The sequence below is a fragment of the Ovis canadensis genome, chromosome 2 (genome assembly GCF_042477335.2).
Source record: "Ovis canadensis isolate MfBH-ARS-UI-01 breed Bighorn chromosome 2, ARS-UI_OviCan_v2, whole genome shotgun sequence".
Taxonomy (NCBI): domain Eukaryota; kingdom Metazoa; phylum Chordata; class Mammalia; order Artiodactyla; family Bovidae; genus Ovis; species Ovis canadensis.
Window position 1 is genome coordinate 155,912,043 of NC_091246.1, and position 18,666 is coordinate 155,930,708.

The 18,666-nt window shown below is 45.4% G+C and overlaps 1 protein-coding gene across 7 annotated transcripts in view; it reads right to left on the minus strand.

The window, feature by feature from the left end:
- TANC1 (tetratricopeptide repeat, ankyrin repeat and coiled-coil containing 1) overlaps positions 1-18,666 on the minus strand; it is a 244,374-nt gene that overhangs the window by 47,579 nt on the left and 178,129 nt on the right. For 2 of the 7 annotated variants that reach the window (XM_069577399.1, XM_069577398.1), the window contains exons 8-13: positions 13,105-13,368; positions 7,115-7,216; positions 5,680-5,961; positions 4,785-4,939; positions 1,849-2,080; positions 357-523 (exon numbers count right to left, since the gene is read on the minus strand). In XM_069577399.1, the coding sequence (XP_069433500.1) occupies positions 357-523; positions 1,849-2,080; positions 4,785-4,939; positions 5,680-5,961; positions 7,115-7,216; positions 13,105-13,368 (1,202 nt within the window). Of the gene's footprint in view, positions 1-356; positions 524-1,848; positions 2,081-4,784; positions 4,940-5,679; positions 5,962-7,099; positions 7,217-13,104; positions 13,369-18,666 lie in introns of all 7 variants that reach the window. The other 5 variants (XM_069577397.1, XM_069577396.1, XM_069577403.1 and 2 more) reach the window with 3 other exon arrangements.

Here is an 18,666-nt window from a genome sequence, read left to right on the forward strand (position 1 = left end):
AGAATAACTTGAAATCCTAGTAGACTTTTTGGCCAGGTACCTACAACAGCCCCCCAAACTGAGCTGCGCTGAACTGGGGCGAGACACTTCCATTTTGGAAGCACCAGTATAGCTTAATGAAATTAGGGAACTTACCTGACACCTTGATAAATGTGCCTTTGGGCTAAAAAAGTTAGAGCTTTGTCTGTTTAGGGGTCTGTACAGTAATATTTCAAAGATCTAATACACCTTTCAATTCAGCAGCAAAATGATTTACAACAGTTTAAGTTGTTAATGTTAACCTAAAATTATAATTAGAAAAATTGCAAAATTGGGGCATAGGGTCTTGGAAAAAGATTTGCGAATTCTTTTTTTACCTGGAAATTGGCTCTTACAGTCACAATCAACTTCAACCAAGCAGGGAATTTAGAAATAATCTTGGTAATAAACGAAGAAAGCGTATCTCCATAATCAGGTTTATGAAATTCAGCTTCATTTAAGCCATCTATCAAAATAATGTATTCTTCTTCAGGAATTTTCTGCTCTAAAAGATAAAATGATTTTTTAAAATTAAGAAATTATACATTTCTATAAGATAGCACCACCCAGTGTATTTTAATGCATAATTTAAAGTGTTATGGAAAACTAAAAAGGTTTACATATGGCAGAATAAGTGGTTTCACAGAAGCATATTTTCTATTAAATTTGTAATGAAAACCAGAGTGCAGAGCCAAACAAAGATCAATTCCCACCAAACAGTTTTCAGAAACATACGGCATCACATGCATTAGCAGGATGTCACCCACAGTTAGCTCTTCAAGAACTCCTGTCACTGGGGTGAGTGACAGCAAAGAGAGCCAGCACACACTGAGATCAAACCTGCAAACGATTCTAGGTCCTGCCCCCACCCTACCCCACAGAGCTCCCTTGATGGATTCTGGGAGGGCAAGCTGACCCTGGAAGGTCAGAGCATCCCACCAAAGGCACACAGCCAGTGGAGGCGAGAACTCTGCTACACAGAAACCTCCAAGCCTGAACACAGCTTTCTACTCACTGGTGCCAGCTTCCTGCCTGGCGATGAGGAGCAGTGATGGAGTATCTGTTTCACTCCCCTGTCCCTGGCACCAAATGGCAGAAGTGCTATGGAGACAGGTAGACTAGCTCAAAAGGTAAGGAGCAAGGGGCAGGAAGGATGAATAGACAAAGGCTCAGAATATCACTAACGCCCCTACTGAGACGGTCAAGGGCGAAAAAACCCAAATGGCCGCTTCAAGAAATGACTTTAGCTTCAACTGAACAGTGAAAGTGTGTCTGTTCAGTTATGTCCGACTCTTTGTGACCCTATGGACTGTAGCCCGCCAGGCTCCTCTGTCCATGGGATTCTCCAAGCAAGAGTACTTCAGTGGGTTGCCATTCCCTTCTCCAGGGGATCTTCCCAACCCAGGTCTTCTGCATTGCAAGCAGATTTAGTGTCTGAGCCACCAGGTAACAGAGGCCCCTGGAAAAACATGCTGGCAAGTTCCCCAAATAATCAATGTACTCCTTTGCTACTGAGGAGTGCAAAATATGCAGGCAGCAGTTTCTAGCGAGCAAGTCATCTAAATAACCTCTGGTTACAAATTAGCTACTTTGGCAATGTTCAACTGGGGAGCTAATTCTTACTGGAGGTATTCCATTTTTAAGGACACAATTTGGAGGAGGACAAGGTGGGGCCCTGGACAGAGGATTCTGAGGAAGGGGAGGAGACATGCAACCCCACATCCTCCCTGTGCCCACTTTGCTCCCTCCCCCAGGGCCAAGCAGATATCCACCCCCATTCTGAGGACCATCCCGGGGAGAGGGAGGACATGGCTGGCCGCTGGGAGGTACCGTTTCTCAGGCTTGTGAGCGGCTCCAGCACGCCCCGCTTGAAGGCAGCCACCGGGTCCTGCACACAGGACCTGAGGCTCAGCATGCTCTGGAGCTGGGGCTCCCTTATCAGCAGGTCCCGGTAGGCGGCCAGCTGGTGGGACCGGCAGAGCAGGGCCGCGATGCTGTGGACGAACTCGGGCACCAGGCACGTGTAGGTGTTGTCGGCCTGGCAGTAGTGGTAGGCCACGACCTGCGGGGAAGCAGAGCCGTCAGCATCGCCCCGTCCTCTCCGCACGGCTCCCTCCACGCTCTCCAACAGGATGCAGTGCTCCCATTCTCTAACAAGACACGTTCCTTCTATTCCCCAGGACTAAGTCAACATTTAGCTTAATGGATTCAGTCATTCCTCCACTTTGGAAGGAATGCTAAAGTTTGCTGAGTTCTAGGCAGACTTTAAGTCGTAGCCACAAATCTGTCGTGACTGCCCCTAAGATCGCCACAAGTTACTCCCTCTGTGTTGAATATAAATGAATAAAAGTTATCCAGGAAATGTAAAGTCTACCCTAGCTTAAGACAATTTTGAGCCATCTGGATAGTCTTGATATCCACTAGTACCATAGTCACTATATGTCTGTTTTCAAAAAGAGCAGCATCTCCTTGGGAAACTCATTTCCAGCATCCAAAAAGCAGGTAAAATTGGTGGCAATGAAAGCCAGGCTCTCAAGTCACTGCTGCTTCCTCTTGCGGGCAAGAGCGCAAGGCAGCCCGGCTCAGGCCCTCAGCCTCCTCCCCACACTTCCAGCAACACCATGGAGAAGTTCAACAGCAGCACTATTTGAAGGATCAACAGCAGACACTACCAAAATCCTGCCTATCGTGTGAAGGGACACATAGGAGAAGGGAGACTCCTGCCCAAGTGCTGAGAGGATCCTTTTTGTTGGGATGGATTTGAAGAGACCGCCAAGGAAAGTGCCAGATGTGGCTCTGTCTTGAGAGTGGGGGCGGGGGGGGGGGGCATACTGCAGACAAATGAAAAATATGCAGCTTTCTCAGTGAGGATGAATGGAGGAGCGTAAGCACAAGCTGGTGGTGGTGGTGGTGGTTTAGTTGCTAAGTCATGTCTGACTCTCTTGCGACTCCATGGATGGTAGCCCACCAGGCTCCTCTGTCCATGAGACTTCCCAAGCAAGAATACTGAAGTGGGTTGCCATTTCCTCTCTCCAGGGGATGTTTCTGACCCAGGAATCGAACCTGTGTCTCCTGCATTGGCAGGAGGGTTCTTACCACTGAACCACCAGGGAAGCCCTAAGTGCAAGGTAAGGAAGGTGAAAAAGGTCAAAACACTCTCATGTAAAGTGCTTTATGTTTTTCAGAGGGGTCTGTGTCACTGCTGTCCCACTCAGCCCTACAGGCCCTGCAGAGGCAGGACAAGAAGCACTGGCTACGGACCGGAGCCAAGGGCAGCAGACACAGGCTAATGCCCTGCCAGGGGGACAGTCAGTCAGTGGAAGACCTGGGGTCCAATTCCAGGTCTACAGACTCTCCAAAGCAGGTGGCAAGGCAGGAGTGGCCAATTCAGAACCCACGTGACTTCTGGTTTGGTTACATCTATCATGGACACTGGAGAAGGAAACGGCAACCTACTCTAGTATTCTCGCTCAGAGAATCCAGAGGAGCCTGGCGGGCTACAGTCCATGGGGTCGCAGAGTCGGACACGACTGAAGCAACTGAACATGCATCATGGACACTCAGAGGGAACAGACCTGCTCTTCCCTTCTCAACTGGACAGAGCTTAGTAGCAACGCAAGGTGACCTGTGAGCTTGTGCAAACTACCAGCGAGCCAGCACCACAGTCCACCTAGCATGGTGCTTGATAATAGGAAGTCTGGCAATCCAAGAGTGGGGCATGAAATCAATTTGGAGCCATAAAGCCTTTTTTTTTTTTAATTGAATGCAGTGAACTTTATAGACGTAAGAATAAGTATATAATGTTTTTGCTTCAGTTGTGTGTGTGATGATGTGTGTGAACACCGGGTATTTAGTATCACATGTATTTCTTATTGTGGGTCCCTAACCACTGTCACAGGGTGGCTGTGAAGTCTGCACCATATCCCTCATCTCAGATCACCCGTTCATGGCCAGAGGACTGCCCCAAATCAGTGGTGAGGGCGTTGGGACTGTCCAGGCTGGGTGAAGAATAGCCTTCATTGGGAAAGCAGAAGCAAGGAGCAGGGAGCTGGGGCACATTCGTTTCAGTTCCTCTGCACCAACCTCACCCGAGGGGGCCCCTCACAGATGCTTCTCACCACTGTCCACTTGTGGTGGTTCTCCAGCATCACCAGCTCATGCCCCTTCTGCCCTGGGGGACCCAAGTGGCTCACATGGAATGGGAGTGGTAACTGCTGCCATGCAGGATGGCAGCTTATGAACCTGTGCTGGCTGTTGAGCAGATTGAAAATTTCAGAAGGACCTTGATGATCAGGTCCTAGGAAGGGAAAGTCAGCCACGTCTCTTTACAACATCACAAGAAACCTCTGACAGAAAGACACTTGTAACCAAGGGCCCTAGCAACAGAGTGCAGGTGGGGGAGAAGGAGGCCTGGGGCATGGTAAAGGCTCCCAATCTCCTGCTTTTATACCAAATGAAAAATGAAGGAGGGCATGTGTTTACAAGGGTGGATTTGTGGTGAGTGCAATGATATTTATGATGGCTTTGAGGAACTCTTTCAATTCATCATTTAAGATGAATAAAAGTCCACTGCCAATGTCCTAAGATATTAATTTTCATGAGTACCTTTTATTTGAAGTACTCTATCACAATTTTATCAAAAGTTATGTTTTTGAATTAAGCAACTCTTCTCTTCATGTTAAGATCCCTTTTTAAATTCATTTCTCAAAAGCCACAGTAGCAAATCTCTCTCTCTGGGAGGCTCCCATAGAGCAGAAGCAGGTTACCTTAGAAGCCAGGTATTTCACTGCATCCTCTCGTGGTCTCCGGTTCTCAGAAGCATCAGACCCAGACACTGGGGGGGATTTGGCCGCACCAGGACCACTTGTAGAACTTGGTGAAAGCAATGGAGTGAAAGGAACATCCTGGGAGGAATCTGAAGCTGCAGTGAAGAGACCGGTTTCATGATTTACAAGGACAGTGTGGGATGCTGAACACACTTCTTGGTTGGACCCAGAGAGTATTTTAACAGCTAGTGAGTGAACATGGTACCAAATGCAAAGGCCCAAACAGGAATTCAGGGTCCCTCTCAGCCCTGTCTCTCACTACCCAGTGCCCTCCCAGGAGAACCGCTGTTCCTGGCTTCCTTTATTATTTTTGGTTAAAAAAAAATCTTTCCTGGCTCCCTCTTCCTGTTCACCCTGTTAGAAACACTTTGTTTTATTACACGTAAAATAAGCTGTGGGTTGTCAAATTTGCCACTCCTTCCCAGCTGAAATTAGTTTTTATAATTTTGGTAAGTCCAACATAGAAGACAAAGGCTGTGAAAAACAGGATCCAAAAGAATTCTGCACAGACTCCTTCTGGCTTCTTCTGCCAGAAGACTAATCCCGAACTTTAGGACCCTGAATTCCTCAGAGCACCTGATCAGGCCTCACTGCCCACATCAGGAGGGTGACGGGCCTGACAGCTGGGAGAACGCGAGGGAGGGCTGGCCTCACCCCAGGTCACACCTACAGAAGACTGTGAAAGACAGAGAATTCTCCAGCACGTGGTCACAAACCTGACACAGCAGCTGGAACACGAGGAAAACGGGGAATTTACGTCTGTCCAGACAGCAATTCCCTCCACCTTTCTTACATTCATGCAATAAACTGGACCAGCAGTTAAACACGGACATACTTTTCGTTGATGAGCTGGGGCTGTTGGAAGCGATCTGCCTCATGCGGCTTCCGTGGCAGCTCAGCGCCACCAACTTAGAAATGATAGCCGTCTTCCCAAAGCCCACGTTTCCAACAACCACCGCGCCTCTGTTTTCTGTCAGTTCTGTGTTCCTCAGGTTTTCTTCTATCTGGTGAAAGAGCCAATCCCTTCCCACAAACACAGAGTCTGTGGTTATGCTTGGTACTTCAAACAACAATGGTTTCAACAAAATGTCTTGTGGCTTGTAGGGAGCAAATCGTGCTTTGGAAAAAAAAAGAAAGATCATTATTTTAGAAGAATGTCATAATTTTATGCACTAAAAACTCAGTTTATCGTTGCTTGTATGGTTTTACAATACAGGGGATCTATCTGCAAGTATTTCCAGCATGGTTCTTATAATACTTCCTGCTGCTGCTGCTGCTGCTGCTGCTGCTGCTGCTGCTAAGTCACTTCAGTTGTGTCCGACTCTGTGCAAGCCCATAGACAGCAGCCCACCAGGCTCCCCCGTCCCTGGGATTCTCCAGGCAAGAACACTGGAGTGGGTTGTCATCTGCTTCTCCAATACATGAAAGTGAAAAGTGAAAGTGAAGTTGCTCAGTCGTGTCCGACTCTTCACGACCCCATGGACTGCAGCCTACCAGGCCCCTCCCTCCATGGGATTTTCCAGGCAAGAATACTGGAGTGGGGTGCCATCGCCTCCTCTGATAATACTTCCTAATACCTCATTTATCATATCTTATTGGTCTTACAAAGGGTCCTATTAAAATGACTCTAGCCCTTTCACACTTCTAAGTTATTCACATGACTCGAGATAGATACACAGAGGATTAGAGAAAGTGATGAAGGGGCCAGATGATGTCTCATCAGTTTATCTGAAATAGTCCTTAAGACCTGTTTCTTCCACTTCTGTAGGAAAAAACAGAAATGCATTTCCCTTGAAGACAGTGTCCCAGCTCTTATCACGGTGTGGTGGTACTTTGACCCTTATTGTGAGATTTTTGGCCACTCAACTGTGCACTGCAGCCCAAAGCAGGAGGTGGCCCCCAGAGCCTAAGAAACTATAACAAAGCTGATTCTTTGTTGGTGACCAAAAACTCCAGTGAGTGTTAAATAATCCCTGAGTGTTAAATGACCCTTTGCGTCAAAATAACATATTACAGAATAATTTTTCAACTCCAGAAGCAAGTTAATTACATAACGTAAGGAAGAGGCTCCAAAACTCCTAGGGATGGTTTCCTAGCACACCTCAGAGATATAAACTTCTTGCACACATACACTTCGTATCATGTTTTAAAAACAGCTGGCTGGAAGGCTGGTTACCACAGACTTTCCATGTTTAGCGAATGAGCTCATCACAGCCATAATCCCAGCAGATGCAAAGATAAATAAATGCCTTTACCTTCCTGCACCCTACCTCCAGCCGTACTGTGCCACGGTAACCTAATGGATGTCCGGAGGGGAGCATTTCTCTGTCCGTCCAAATAACTCAGGTCTTCCAATTTGGTTGAGCTCGTTGCTGTAATATTAAACCGAAGTTTAGTCTCTTCAAAGTTGAGTTTAACATCATACCCAAACTACGAAAAATTATAAATTACAAATCCATTCATTTCAGGCTTTCAACAAAATTTACTTCAGACTGACTCTGGTTTTGTTTGCCTGCCCCCATTAATTTTCCTGTCAGTGTCGCTAATTGAGAAGTGGACAAAACCCAGAGCTCCTCATTCTTGAGCCAAAGTCATGGTGATACGGTTGCCAGAATGTCCGTTACTCCAGGAAAGAGACAGACCTCACCACAAATGTTTACGAAGAAACCTGAGTCAAGTGAGACTCAGTAAAGCTTCAGTACTGACTGCAAACACACAGCACAGTGACTCTTCATCTCTGCAGCTCCAGAGTCTTCCACTGGCACTAGAATTCCAGCCTTGCTAACTAGGCGAGCACATTCTGCACGGACAATTCCTCAGGGCTCAGAACCCTAAAAGTCAGCCCTTGGCAGTAAAAGGAACCAAGTGGACTTTATCGGAAAGCTTCAAATTTTTATGTATCCATTACAGATTATATACTATACTATATTATATTTATGTAATTTTTCAATTCTAAACATAAGTAATCACATTTTCCTCTGATCAAATAAGAGTCATGGCACACAGTTACCTGTTAAAAAGTTTTACGGATCTATCAGGCACACAGAAGGTGAATTGTAAAAAATAATCGGTACAAAATAGTTACGTCTTAGCAAATTTTTAAAGCAAATACACAGTTCATGTTTCCATCTTAAAAAAGGAACCTTCTCTTATTTATTTATTTATTTATTTATTTATTTATTTATATGCCAGCGCATTAGAAGGATACAGCTAATTCCCTATGCAGGACTTCCAAGCGAGCCTAAGGTTTGGGACTCCAAGGCAACATCCAGCTTCTCTCCAGGTCCTTTCTAGGTCACAATGAGAAAAACCTACATAAAATCAAACCCAATCTGGTTTTGGGGGGGGTTAAGGAGTCCATTATAAAAATAATGACGATCCTATACATATGATTACCTTACAAAGATACAGACATCACTTGAGGGGGAACGATGAGGGAGAGAAAGTAAGAAAAGTAAAGTCGCTCAGTCGTGTCTGACTCTTTGCAACCCCATGGACTGAAGCCTACCAGGCTCCTCCATCCATGGAATTTTCCAGGCAAGAGTACTGGAGTGGGTTGCCATTTCCTTCTCCAGGATGAGGGAGAGGGAGTTCCTATTTCCAGGGCTAAAGCTTCTAAGAGTGGTGAGATCGTCAGTGTGACAGAATTTCGAAGGACAGAAGTCAAGCTGGGACATCTAGTTGCTGAAGACCCTCTGGCCACCCCACGGGCTCGGATGTAGCAGCCGACCACTGGCCAGCAGCACCTGCCTGATCTGGGCCCTTCCTACTGCCCCTCCTAAAGCCTCGGTCCTTTCCTTCCACACTTTTGGCACTAGCTCCTCTCACTCCTCCATTCAGCAGGCACGTGGGCGGCTCATGGCCTGGCTCTGCGACAGTGCATCCACTCTGCTGCAGCCTCCAGAGGCCAGCTGACCACGCGCCCTGCTCCATGTCCCAGGCCATGGAGAAACCTCAGACAGCTCGACTCTAGGGCAGCACCCACTGACGCTTCTTCAGTGCATATCCACAGCCTGTTCACACGTGCTGCACACAGTACGTCAATACTCCACACAAATCTTGCCTCTTAGAAGGATACAGCTAATTCCCGATGCAGGACTTCCAAGTGAGCCTAAGGTTTGGGACTCCAAGGCAACATCCAGCTTCTCTCCAGATCCTTCACAACCAGGGCACAGGAAACTCCCCAGATGGCTAGCAGGACCACACCCATCGCCCTGACTCCCTACAGTCACACTGCTTAGAACGCACTTCCAGGCTCCCACCTGGGACCTGGGACTGACTCGGGGCTCTGCAAATGACCACTCTTCGGCACACCTCCTTGTGAACACACCTACATGTCGAAGGCTGAGACAGAACAAGGAATCCCAGCTACATTCTGGCCACAAGCTGGTTCGGTTCAGAGCTGGGAGAGCCCAGACTGTCTGACCTGCTGCCTCAACCCAAGAGGGCACAGAGATGCCTATAACCTCCAACGGCTTCCCGCTTACCTTCTTATCCCGACCCCTTAAAACATGACATTCAGTTCAGAACTTTTTGACAACTGAAGGTTTAAGAAGAGACTATAAAGAGCGCTTCAACAAAAGGATTGCAAAAAAGCCCAAGTCTTACACACAGGCAGGAGATAAGAGGTTTCAAATACCTCTTTGCAGATTTTCAGTGACTACAGTTTCAGTTCCAAAGTAGGGAACAGAGCAGCCCAGCAACTCCAGAGGTCTATGCTGAACATGAACACATTGCTTCGAAATCACACTGCTCATCAGGGCTGCAAGCCACCAGCTGCTGGCTCCCTCCACTTTATAAAGTGTCATCACAGCCACTGAGAGTGACGGGAGAGGAGCAGCCGTGCCGCTGCAGGTGTTCACACACACGCCCAGGCGACACCCTAGGACGACAGCACACTGTCCTTTCACACACTCCTAGGAATTCTCAGATGCTACAAAAATTAGCTCACTTCTGGTATTTAAATAATGAATGCTTTCAAAAGCCTGAACTATTCAGGGCCCAGAAAAATCAGAGGGAAAGCAATAATTTCATGCTGCAATAAATCTACTGCTAATACCTCTACAATTAAATTAATTATATACTCATGGCATACATACATTGTGTCTAACATCTGGGTGAGAAGTACATTTTAAGATGCTGCAGTAAAGAGGGCTCTGCGGTGGGGAAAGGAGGTGGGAGCGGAATGGGTAGATGGAGAAGCAGAGGGAGACTTGTCTAAGCTGAGCAAAGGGAGCATCTATTAAAACACCACGAAAAAAAAAAAAAACACCATAGATCAACCTATCAAAGGTAAGTGCCGTTAAGTCCAAGGCAATTACCAGTTAGAGACTCAAGAAAAGTGGCTGGTAATTCTGCTTGCTGGTTTCCTAAACTAAACAGTGTTCTGTGATTCACTTAGAAAGTATTTCAAAAGACAAAAGGAAAAAAAAAAAAAGAACAGTAGTCCAAAAAGGTAGAGCTCAATTATCCAACTTCCGGATTATCCAAGATACCATTTTAAAGGCTTCTCATTCTGCTTTTTAATGAAGGAATAAACTGTCTGTGTTCTGTATTTTGATGTGGCATATACAATAACAACCAGACTGCAGCTTTCTAAATCAATCCACTTCAACAAATGCTTTGCCAAAGAAAATCTCTGTATAGCAAAACAATCACCAAACCTAGCCAACTTACTTTTATAACCTTTGACCAAAAAATTCCACTGTATGAGACAGTTAAGAATGAAGAACCAGCTCCAGTTCTCTGTAACAGGCTTAGTGACAGTAAAGGCAGGCAGCCTTTGGAACTTGTTTCCATATCCTCACTCCCTAGGGAAACTATGTCCCTTGGGGAAGCTGGCATCACCTTTCTTTCCCTTGCTTAGTCCTTATTCTGTTTCACATACCAAAACACCTTTCCTATCAAACGGCAGTTTCTCTGTGTTTACATGGATCTTGACATGCAAACACTTTCAGGAGATTTCAGTCTACGGTCCTTCCCACCTTACTTCAGTCCACCACCGAGTGTTGCCTACAGCCTGTTTGTAGCAACCTGCCTTCTAATCCCTAAACAGCACTGCGCATAGTCTATAACGTGAGTCTTTTATTCTTTTCAATGATACTCGAAAAATCTTGCCATTCCCTCTTTAAAAAAGATTTACTTATTTGGCTGCACCAAATCTTAAGTTGCAGCATGAGGGATCTTTTTGGCATGAGAACTCTTCGTTGTAGTTTGAGAGATCTAGTTTCCTGACCAGGAATGGAACCCAGTCCCTCTGCACTGGAAGTGAAGAGTCTTAGCCACTAGACCACCAGGGGAAGTCCACCATCCCCACCTAACTGAAGTTCAGCTTTCGGGGTAAAAGGGTAGGCAAAGAAGAATCTACCAGACTCCTAGCTTGTTAGCAGATACTATAATGTAAGGCACTTTCCTATCTCCTTCCAAAACATGCTTTTAGTTTATAAAATATGCAACATGGGAGAAATGAGCAAACCCATTAGGCTAAGCAGTCACTGCTCAAGCCCAGAGGTAAAACCCTCCCAATTCCACAGGAGGTCCAGCTCAAGTGCATCCACAGAAGCTAATGAATGAGCACAGCAGAAATCAGAAAGCCCTGTTCTATAATCACTGCAGTCTCCTGGAAATGCTCAGCTCACACCCACTGTCACTTCACGTGGCAGGAAACCACATAAAAGAACATCAAGCAGAAAACATAACCCGAAAGGGGTCCTTTTAACACTGTTAGATTAATTTATTAATGTGTTTCCTAATTTTAAAATAGCTGCATTAAACTGAATACAAGTCTGCCATTTTGTTGAAGTCAATATAGCTATGAAGTCCTGGGATAACACAAATGAACCTTTCATCATATCCAGGTTAAAAGGGTCTAAAATGCCGTGGGTGCAACATATTATGCCGTAGATGGTGAAACAGTGGTGAGAGGACACACTGCCTTCTGGAAGAACCATCGTTCAATACATTCAATACACATAAAGCTCTCAGTACTTCCTTCTGGCAGGCACACCAAATCCCTCTTCTGGAATAAGGCCATTTTACTTGCTTTGAAAGTGAATTAAGAGTTGTGTCTCAGAATTCTTCCATTAGGACCGTAGATTTATCAGCCGCTTGAGAGTTCCACTGTGAAACACACCCAACGACAACCAGAGCAGCCTGGCCCAGCCCAAAGGAGCAGTACAGAGCCACAGAGAAACCCTCGACGTGGGAAGAGAGGTCCTGGGTCCAGGCCTTGGCAGAGGAGAGATCGTAAGCATCTCATCGGTAACAAACAATGATCAAAACAAGTTCCTCTTCTAAATTCAACAGAAGAGCACCGAGTCTAAGAATTTGGGACCTTGAAGCAGGCACAGCGGCTCAGATGTAGGGTTCCCCTCCCCGCCCACTGTGAACTAGCACCCACTGACCAGTCAGCCAGCACCAGTCACCCCTCTCACATTTTCCTCTCAGCTCCAGCTGCCCCATCTTGCTGAGACCTGACTGTCTGGCCTGTTTCCATTTCCTTGAGAGAGAACTTGCTTTTCTGCTGCTCATGTTTTAAACCGTGAGCTCCCTTATAACTGAATTTATACAAAACTGGATCTCCCATCTATATGATGAGCCTCAACTATAGAAAATTAGTTTGAAAGCTGGATTAGAAACTCTTTTGAGGGGTGGGTGGAAGGGAGGTTCAAGAGGGAGGGGATATACACGTACATTTGGCTGATTCACATTGTACGGCAGAAACCAACATAACATTGCAAAGCAATTATCCTCCAATTAAAAATTAAAAGTAAATTGTAATGAAAATTCAGGGGAATGGCACAAAAAAAGAAATTCTTTGAGCTGATATTAACAAACTCATTCTAAACAATGATTTCCCTTGATTAAGCTGTAAATCCTGCATTAACTCAGGCTTAAAATAATCTGACAGAAAATAACAAAATTATGTAAAGCATTATCCTTCAATTAAAAAAAAAAAACAAGGACAGAATTTTTGGTCCTTTCTTCCCTCATATACAAAGAGCCATATAGTCTAAGTATTAGATTTAAAGAATTCTAGAGGGGAAACGTCACTTAATGACCACTAAACACAGCTTTATGTTTACATATGGGTTTACCCTCATGCTTACAGATGGGTACAGTAAGGCCTGCAAAAGTTAAGTGCCTGACCCATTATCACAAGGGTGGCTTGTGTCTGGATTAGATTCCCACGTGAAGAAAGTGAGCAGTGGGCACCTCAGACCCAGCGAGGTCACCCTTCCAGGGAGAGGCGTGGCCTTACCTGCAACTGAGTTGGGCCGTGGCATTATTAGCGAGCTGGAGCTCTGAGAATAAGGGACCGGACCATCTCCAACTGAGGCTTCGGCTTTGGGCAGCACGCTCTCCGCTGGCCCAGGGGGCTCCTCTTCTGCCACTGGGGAGCAATTATCTGCCCTGCGGTCATGGAGCACTCCCTTCTGTACCCCTAACCTTAGGCTTCCGTCCTTATTCCATTCCAAACTGGAGCCACTCCGGTCATCATTTTCCGATGAACTTGTAATTGTGGCTGAAATGAGAGACCAAAATACTTTGAAGGAAGCCAGGAATAGCTGGGGCTCTTGAGAGCTCACACAGACACACAGACACACACACACACCATCCCCATGATCAATGGTTTTCTCGTCTGTGCAGATTGTTATCAAACTATGTTTCATACAGTGTATTTTGGTAAGTTAGAAGAATGTTGCTTATCAGGGGAAATAAACTGCTAAATCATTCTACAGCGGAGGGAAAAGAAAATTCTGATAAGAAGATAATGAAAAAACTGTCTAAAAGTATCTGAGAGCTAACAGTAAATCTATGTAGTTTGGAAACGATATATCCTGCCTTTTAACAAAGATGAATTGCTTACAAAAGAATTCAAATCTCATTAAATTCCTTTGAACCTTTAAGTATTTTTCCCAAATTAATAACATTTGTGCTCAGAGAGAAGGGGCAGGGCAGTACAGTGGTTAATGCAGGAAAGATGTAGGAGGAAAATCTATAAAACAAAATCCAATGATAAAGTCAGACAGAAATTCAATCCTTAGACTTAAAACATTATAACATCTGTTTAAGACATCCAGAGAGGCTGACTTGACTTTAATCCTTTAGCAGCCTAGGATGGAAACCTTGAGGAAACCAGGGACAGGAATACATAAGCATGGGAAGGGATACTTGATGGCAGAATTAATATTTAACCTCTTCCAAGAAAACCAGGATGGAAAAGCATCTTGGCAAAAAAGGAGAAACAGGGCAACGTTCACTCTATGAATCTACAAAGAGCCACTTCCGACTTAAAGATACTGAACCATATGCAATCCACTTGCAAACACAGGTCCCGCCACGGGTCCAACACTGGCTTGTGTCCTTGAGAACACAGGCCAGGTCCCCTGATCTCTACTGGGGTCCCAGCGGCCCAGGCCCTTAACTGCAAGACTTCAATGGGAGCACACTGGGTGACAGTGTATTCAGGACCCAGACGGCTAGATTAAGCTGCTTCATCAACATACCAGCTTTATCAGCAGGCTGGTGAATTAGCTCCAACAGAGTCTGTTATCTGGGATCAAAGGGTCTGAAGCAGTTTCATTTTTACAATGCTCTTTATGGTTTAGAAGTAAAGACAAAACAATTTCCTCCTGTGATCTGACTGCAGGGTATCCTATCACAATTTTAAAACTGCCTTTGCTCCTGGACTTATCATCCACTGCTCGCTCCTTCTTTAAAAATCCCTCCTATGTGCTGAAGCCTCCTTAGAGGATTCACCATTAGCTGATCCTTTCCTTTTCTGAACAGAACAGGGCCTGGCACATACTCAGTTCAGTTCAGTTGCTCAGTAGTGTCCGACTCTTTGCGACCCCATGAATCGCAGCACACCAGGCCTCCCTGTCCATCACCAACTCCCGGAGGTCACTCAGACGTCCATCGAATCAGTGATGCCATCCAGCCATCTCATCCTCTGTCGTCCCCTTCTCCTCCTGCCCCCAATCCCTCCCAGCATCAGAGTCTTTTCCAATGAGTCAACTCTTCACATGAGGTGGCCAAAGGACTGGAGTTTCAGCTTTAGCATCATTCCTTCCAAAGAAATCCCAGGGCTGATCTCCTTCAGAATGGACTGGTTGGATCTCCTTGCAGTCCAACATACTCAGTGCTCAGTAAATGTTTGCTTATTCAATGGATGAGCTCAAATTACAGAGACAGGACATTTACTCTCACTGTTGCTGGTTCAGGATTGTGGGCATTTAGTCTCTAACCAAAGTGTAAGCTGATTTGGGATGAGCCCGTCACACCTTTAGGGGACTCCTAGCATTTCCAAGTATTCTAGCAGGATTACTACTAGTTTCTCCATCTGTTTGGAATCGATCAGTCTTCACTGTGCGTGTTTTTTAAATGGGCCGTTCATATGAACATCCATTTATTAAATGTGACTCTTTCCATCCTAAAAAAGCAGGTGGTGCTAGTAATAAAAGTAGCTAGTGTCTACTGAAGCTTACTGTATACCAAGGATTGTGCTAAGGGTTTCATAAGATTACCTTAATTTATTAATGAGATTATTGCCTCAATCATCATTAGTTACTAATGATAATCTCTTAATAAGCTATGATTGTGTTACAAACTTTCATTTAGAAGTCCAATGCTCAGGACTCAAAATGCTTTTCCTGCAGGCACGTTGTAATAGCTGGGTTCCACGACAACCCCAACATCTAAGTTACAGTTCCAGGGTAGGGGTGACTGATCTGGTTTTGAGGTTGTGGTTGTCCTATTTGAGGGACCATATTCTTAAGATGAAGAAACAAGGTCCAAGTGATGTTCTTCTTCATTTGCTCTCCCTGAGTGCCATGCACTTCTGAATCAAACCTCTATCCCAGACCTTAAGCAGTGGGAACAGGGACTCCTTACTTCACGTTACAAATGACAGCAGTGGAAGCAAGACTTCAGGGGCCCCAGCGGCAGCCAGGCAGAGACAGTCTGGCCAGGGCTCGTGGAATGCAGGGACAGGCTGAAGACCAAGTCCTGCCAGCTCGGCCACAAGTGCCCAGGCCCTGACAAGTGGCATCATTCAGGTCAGGGAGAGGGAGGGAAGGGCGGGGGGTAGGCGGTGGGTGAGGAGGAGGAAGGCTCCCAGCTGTAGGAACAGCAGCTGGGAAGAGAGGTCCTAGATGGGGCCGCAATTTCAAAAGGAGAATATTATATAACTTTATGTTTGTAAGCAGGAGACTCTCCCACCGCCCTTATGAAGTTCACCTAAGAGATGCATTCCAGCATCCATCTTCACCCCTGGTGAAAGGCAGGCAGGTGAGACACTCTGAAGCCAGGCCCCTCCCGCAAAGACGCTCCACTAAGACTGCCCCACTTCACAGCCTTCCCTGGGATCCCAGGTCAGGCTGCCAGCTGAAAGCCCAGGCAGTGAACTTTCATCTCGGTTCAGATATGATGAAGAAGATCCAGGGCGGGAAGACAAAGGCCCCAGTTTCCCCACCCAACCTAAGAAGCACAACAAATAGGACAACTCCACAGCCTCCAAGAAAGGGAAAGTAGTTCTTAAATGACCTGCTACTCAAAAATACCTATTCTTCCAGGCTAACAGGAATATACTCCTGATTAAATTAACACAGTCACTCTCAAGCTGACCACACAGGGCACCACCCTAAATATGATGATTAACATAAAAGACTGAAAAATAAGGGCTATTTGACATTTTTCCAGAGCCTGGATAATCTTGAAAAGCCCCTTAACAACTGAAAAATTCTATCATCTTGTTCCTTCAACTAGTACAGATGCCAAGAAAATGGAAGTGTTAGTCACTCAGTTGAGTTCAACTCCTTCCAACCTCATGGTCGGCAGGCTCCTCCGTCCATGGGATTTCCCAGGCAAGAACACTGGAGTGGGCTGCCATTTCCTTCTCCAGGGGATCTTCCTGGTGCAGGCTCCTGTGTCCGTGGGGTCACAAAGAGTCGGACACGACTGAATGACTTCACTTTCACTTTTCACTCATGCACTCGGTTGTACCACCTCCAAAGCACTTTCAAATCATGTTAAGACACATACATGATCACCACAACATGTGAGAAGATGTGGAAAGGCTGAGAACCATCAACACTACTTTACAGATATGGAGACACACTGGGGACACAAATTCACGCATACACAAGTTAGCGGTATTTCCATTACCTTCTGACTGCACATGCTGTGTGTATTAAAACTCCCTTTGCCTTGCACAGTTCTCATCATGTAAAAGGAGTTCTGTAAAAGTTATCAGTGGCTATATTGTAAAGTAATTAGCCTCCAATTAAAATAAATTAATTAATTTTAAAAAAGAAGTATTTGTGGCTAAAAAGTATTTTGCAGTTCATGAAACCTGCCTTGTTAAAAATAGCCCCCAGGCAGCGGCTAGTGGAAAAAGGCCAGTCATGAGGGAGCCAGGAGGGAGAGTCAGGGAGGCTGGGAGGCTGCCTGGAAGGTGGGGGAAGCAGAGACGGGGACCTACTCAGTCATTAAACACTGTGCTCTACATGGCACTGCAATAAAGCAATTCTCTCCTCCTTCCCAACCTTCCCCTCATCCCCTCTGCCTATTGAAGGTTCTATGTTAATGTTCACTTAAAATAGAATTTAAAAAAATAAACAGTAAAGTTCAGGGTCCAAAAAGCAGTCTGGTGGGATCTAAATCAAGTTGTAGGTTTAAAAGAACACCAGGAAATAATCTGACTATGGCATCAGTCCAGAATTGTTTAGGAACTAAGGGCCACTGGTATCAAACGTATATATAGGCAGAGTTGAATTCTCTCTGAGCTCTGGAAAAGACAAGAGGTGAAACATGCAAGGGGCATGGGTTCAAACTCTGGCTTCTCAACTTTTTAAGGACCCACGAGAGGCTCTCTCTGGGTCCACTTCTAGGAATGGGCACATTTTTGTCTTTACCTTCCAGACATAATCTTTTATGTTTGTGTTTCTCTCATTACACTGGCTGCAAGTCCTGAGTAAAACTTTCTGCACACTTTAAAGCAAAATTAATAAAATCTTATCAACCTGACTCCTGACCTCATCTTTTCTCTCACTTTTTCCCCAACTCATGTTGCAGTTGTTGTTTAATCGCTAAACTGTGTCCCATTCTTTGGAACCCCATGGACTGTAGCCCGCCAGGCTCCTCTGTCTATGGGATTTTCCAGGCAAGAATACTGGAGCGGGTTGCCATCTCCTCCTCCTCCAAGGGATCTTCCAGACACAGGGATTGAAACCTGCATCTCTTGCCTTGGCAGGATAATTGTTTACTGCTGAGTCACCAGGGAAGCCCTCCTCCACCCATACCTTCTTCGAAAAAGAAAAATCTTGATTTAGTAAATGCCTGTGAGCATTTCAAATCCACTAGGGAGGAATGGAATATAAATAAATAAACATCCCTAGGAAATAAGAACAACAATAGTGGCTAACGTGAATATTATAATAGTGCTTACGGTACACAGGCCCTATTCTAAACCTCAGTCATATCTCACTCAGTACTTCTAACAGTCCCATGGGCAAGAAAGCCCTGGAACACCTGAACCCTCGCTGGGCTCCAGAATGATGCTCTGCACTGTTCCAATCACAGGATTAAAGAAACTTGTGCATACATCCCACATACACGTATTTATAAATTACGTTCATGGACTATACTAATTTATTATAATATGAAACATATACAAAACCTTACATTTTGAAAAGATTTTTAAACACCCCCAAATTGAAAAAAAAATGTTTAAGCATCTCATAGATTGTCCTGCATTCTCCATTTTCAAAGCCAGGAGTCTAGGAAGAGAGCCCTTTGTCTCTCCGTAGGTGGTGGAGAA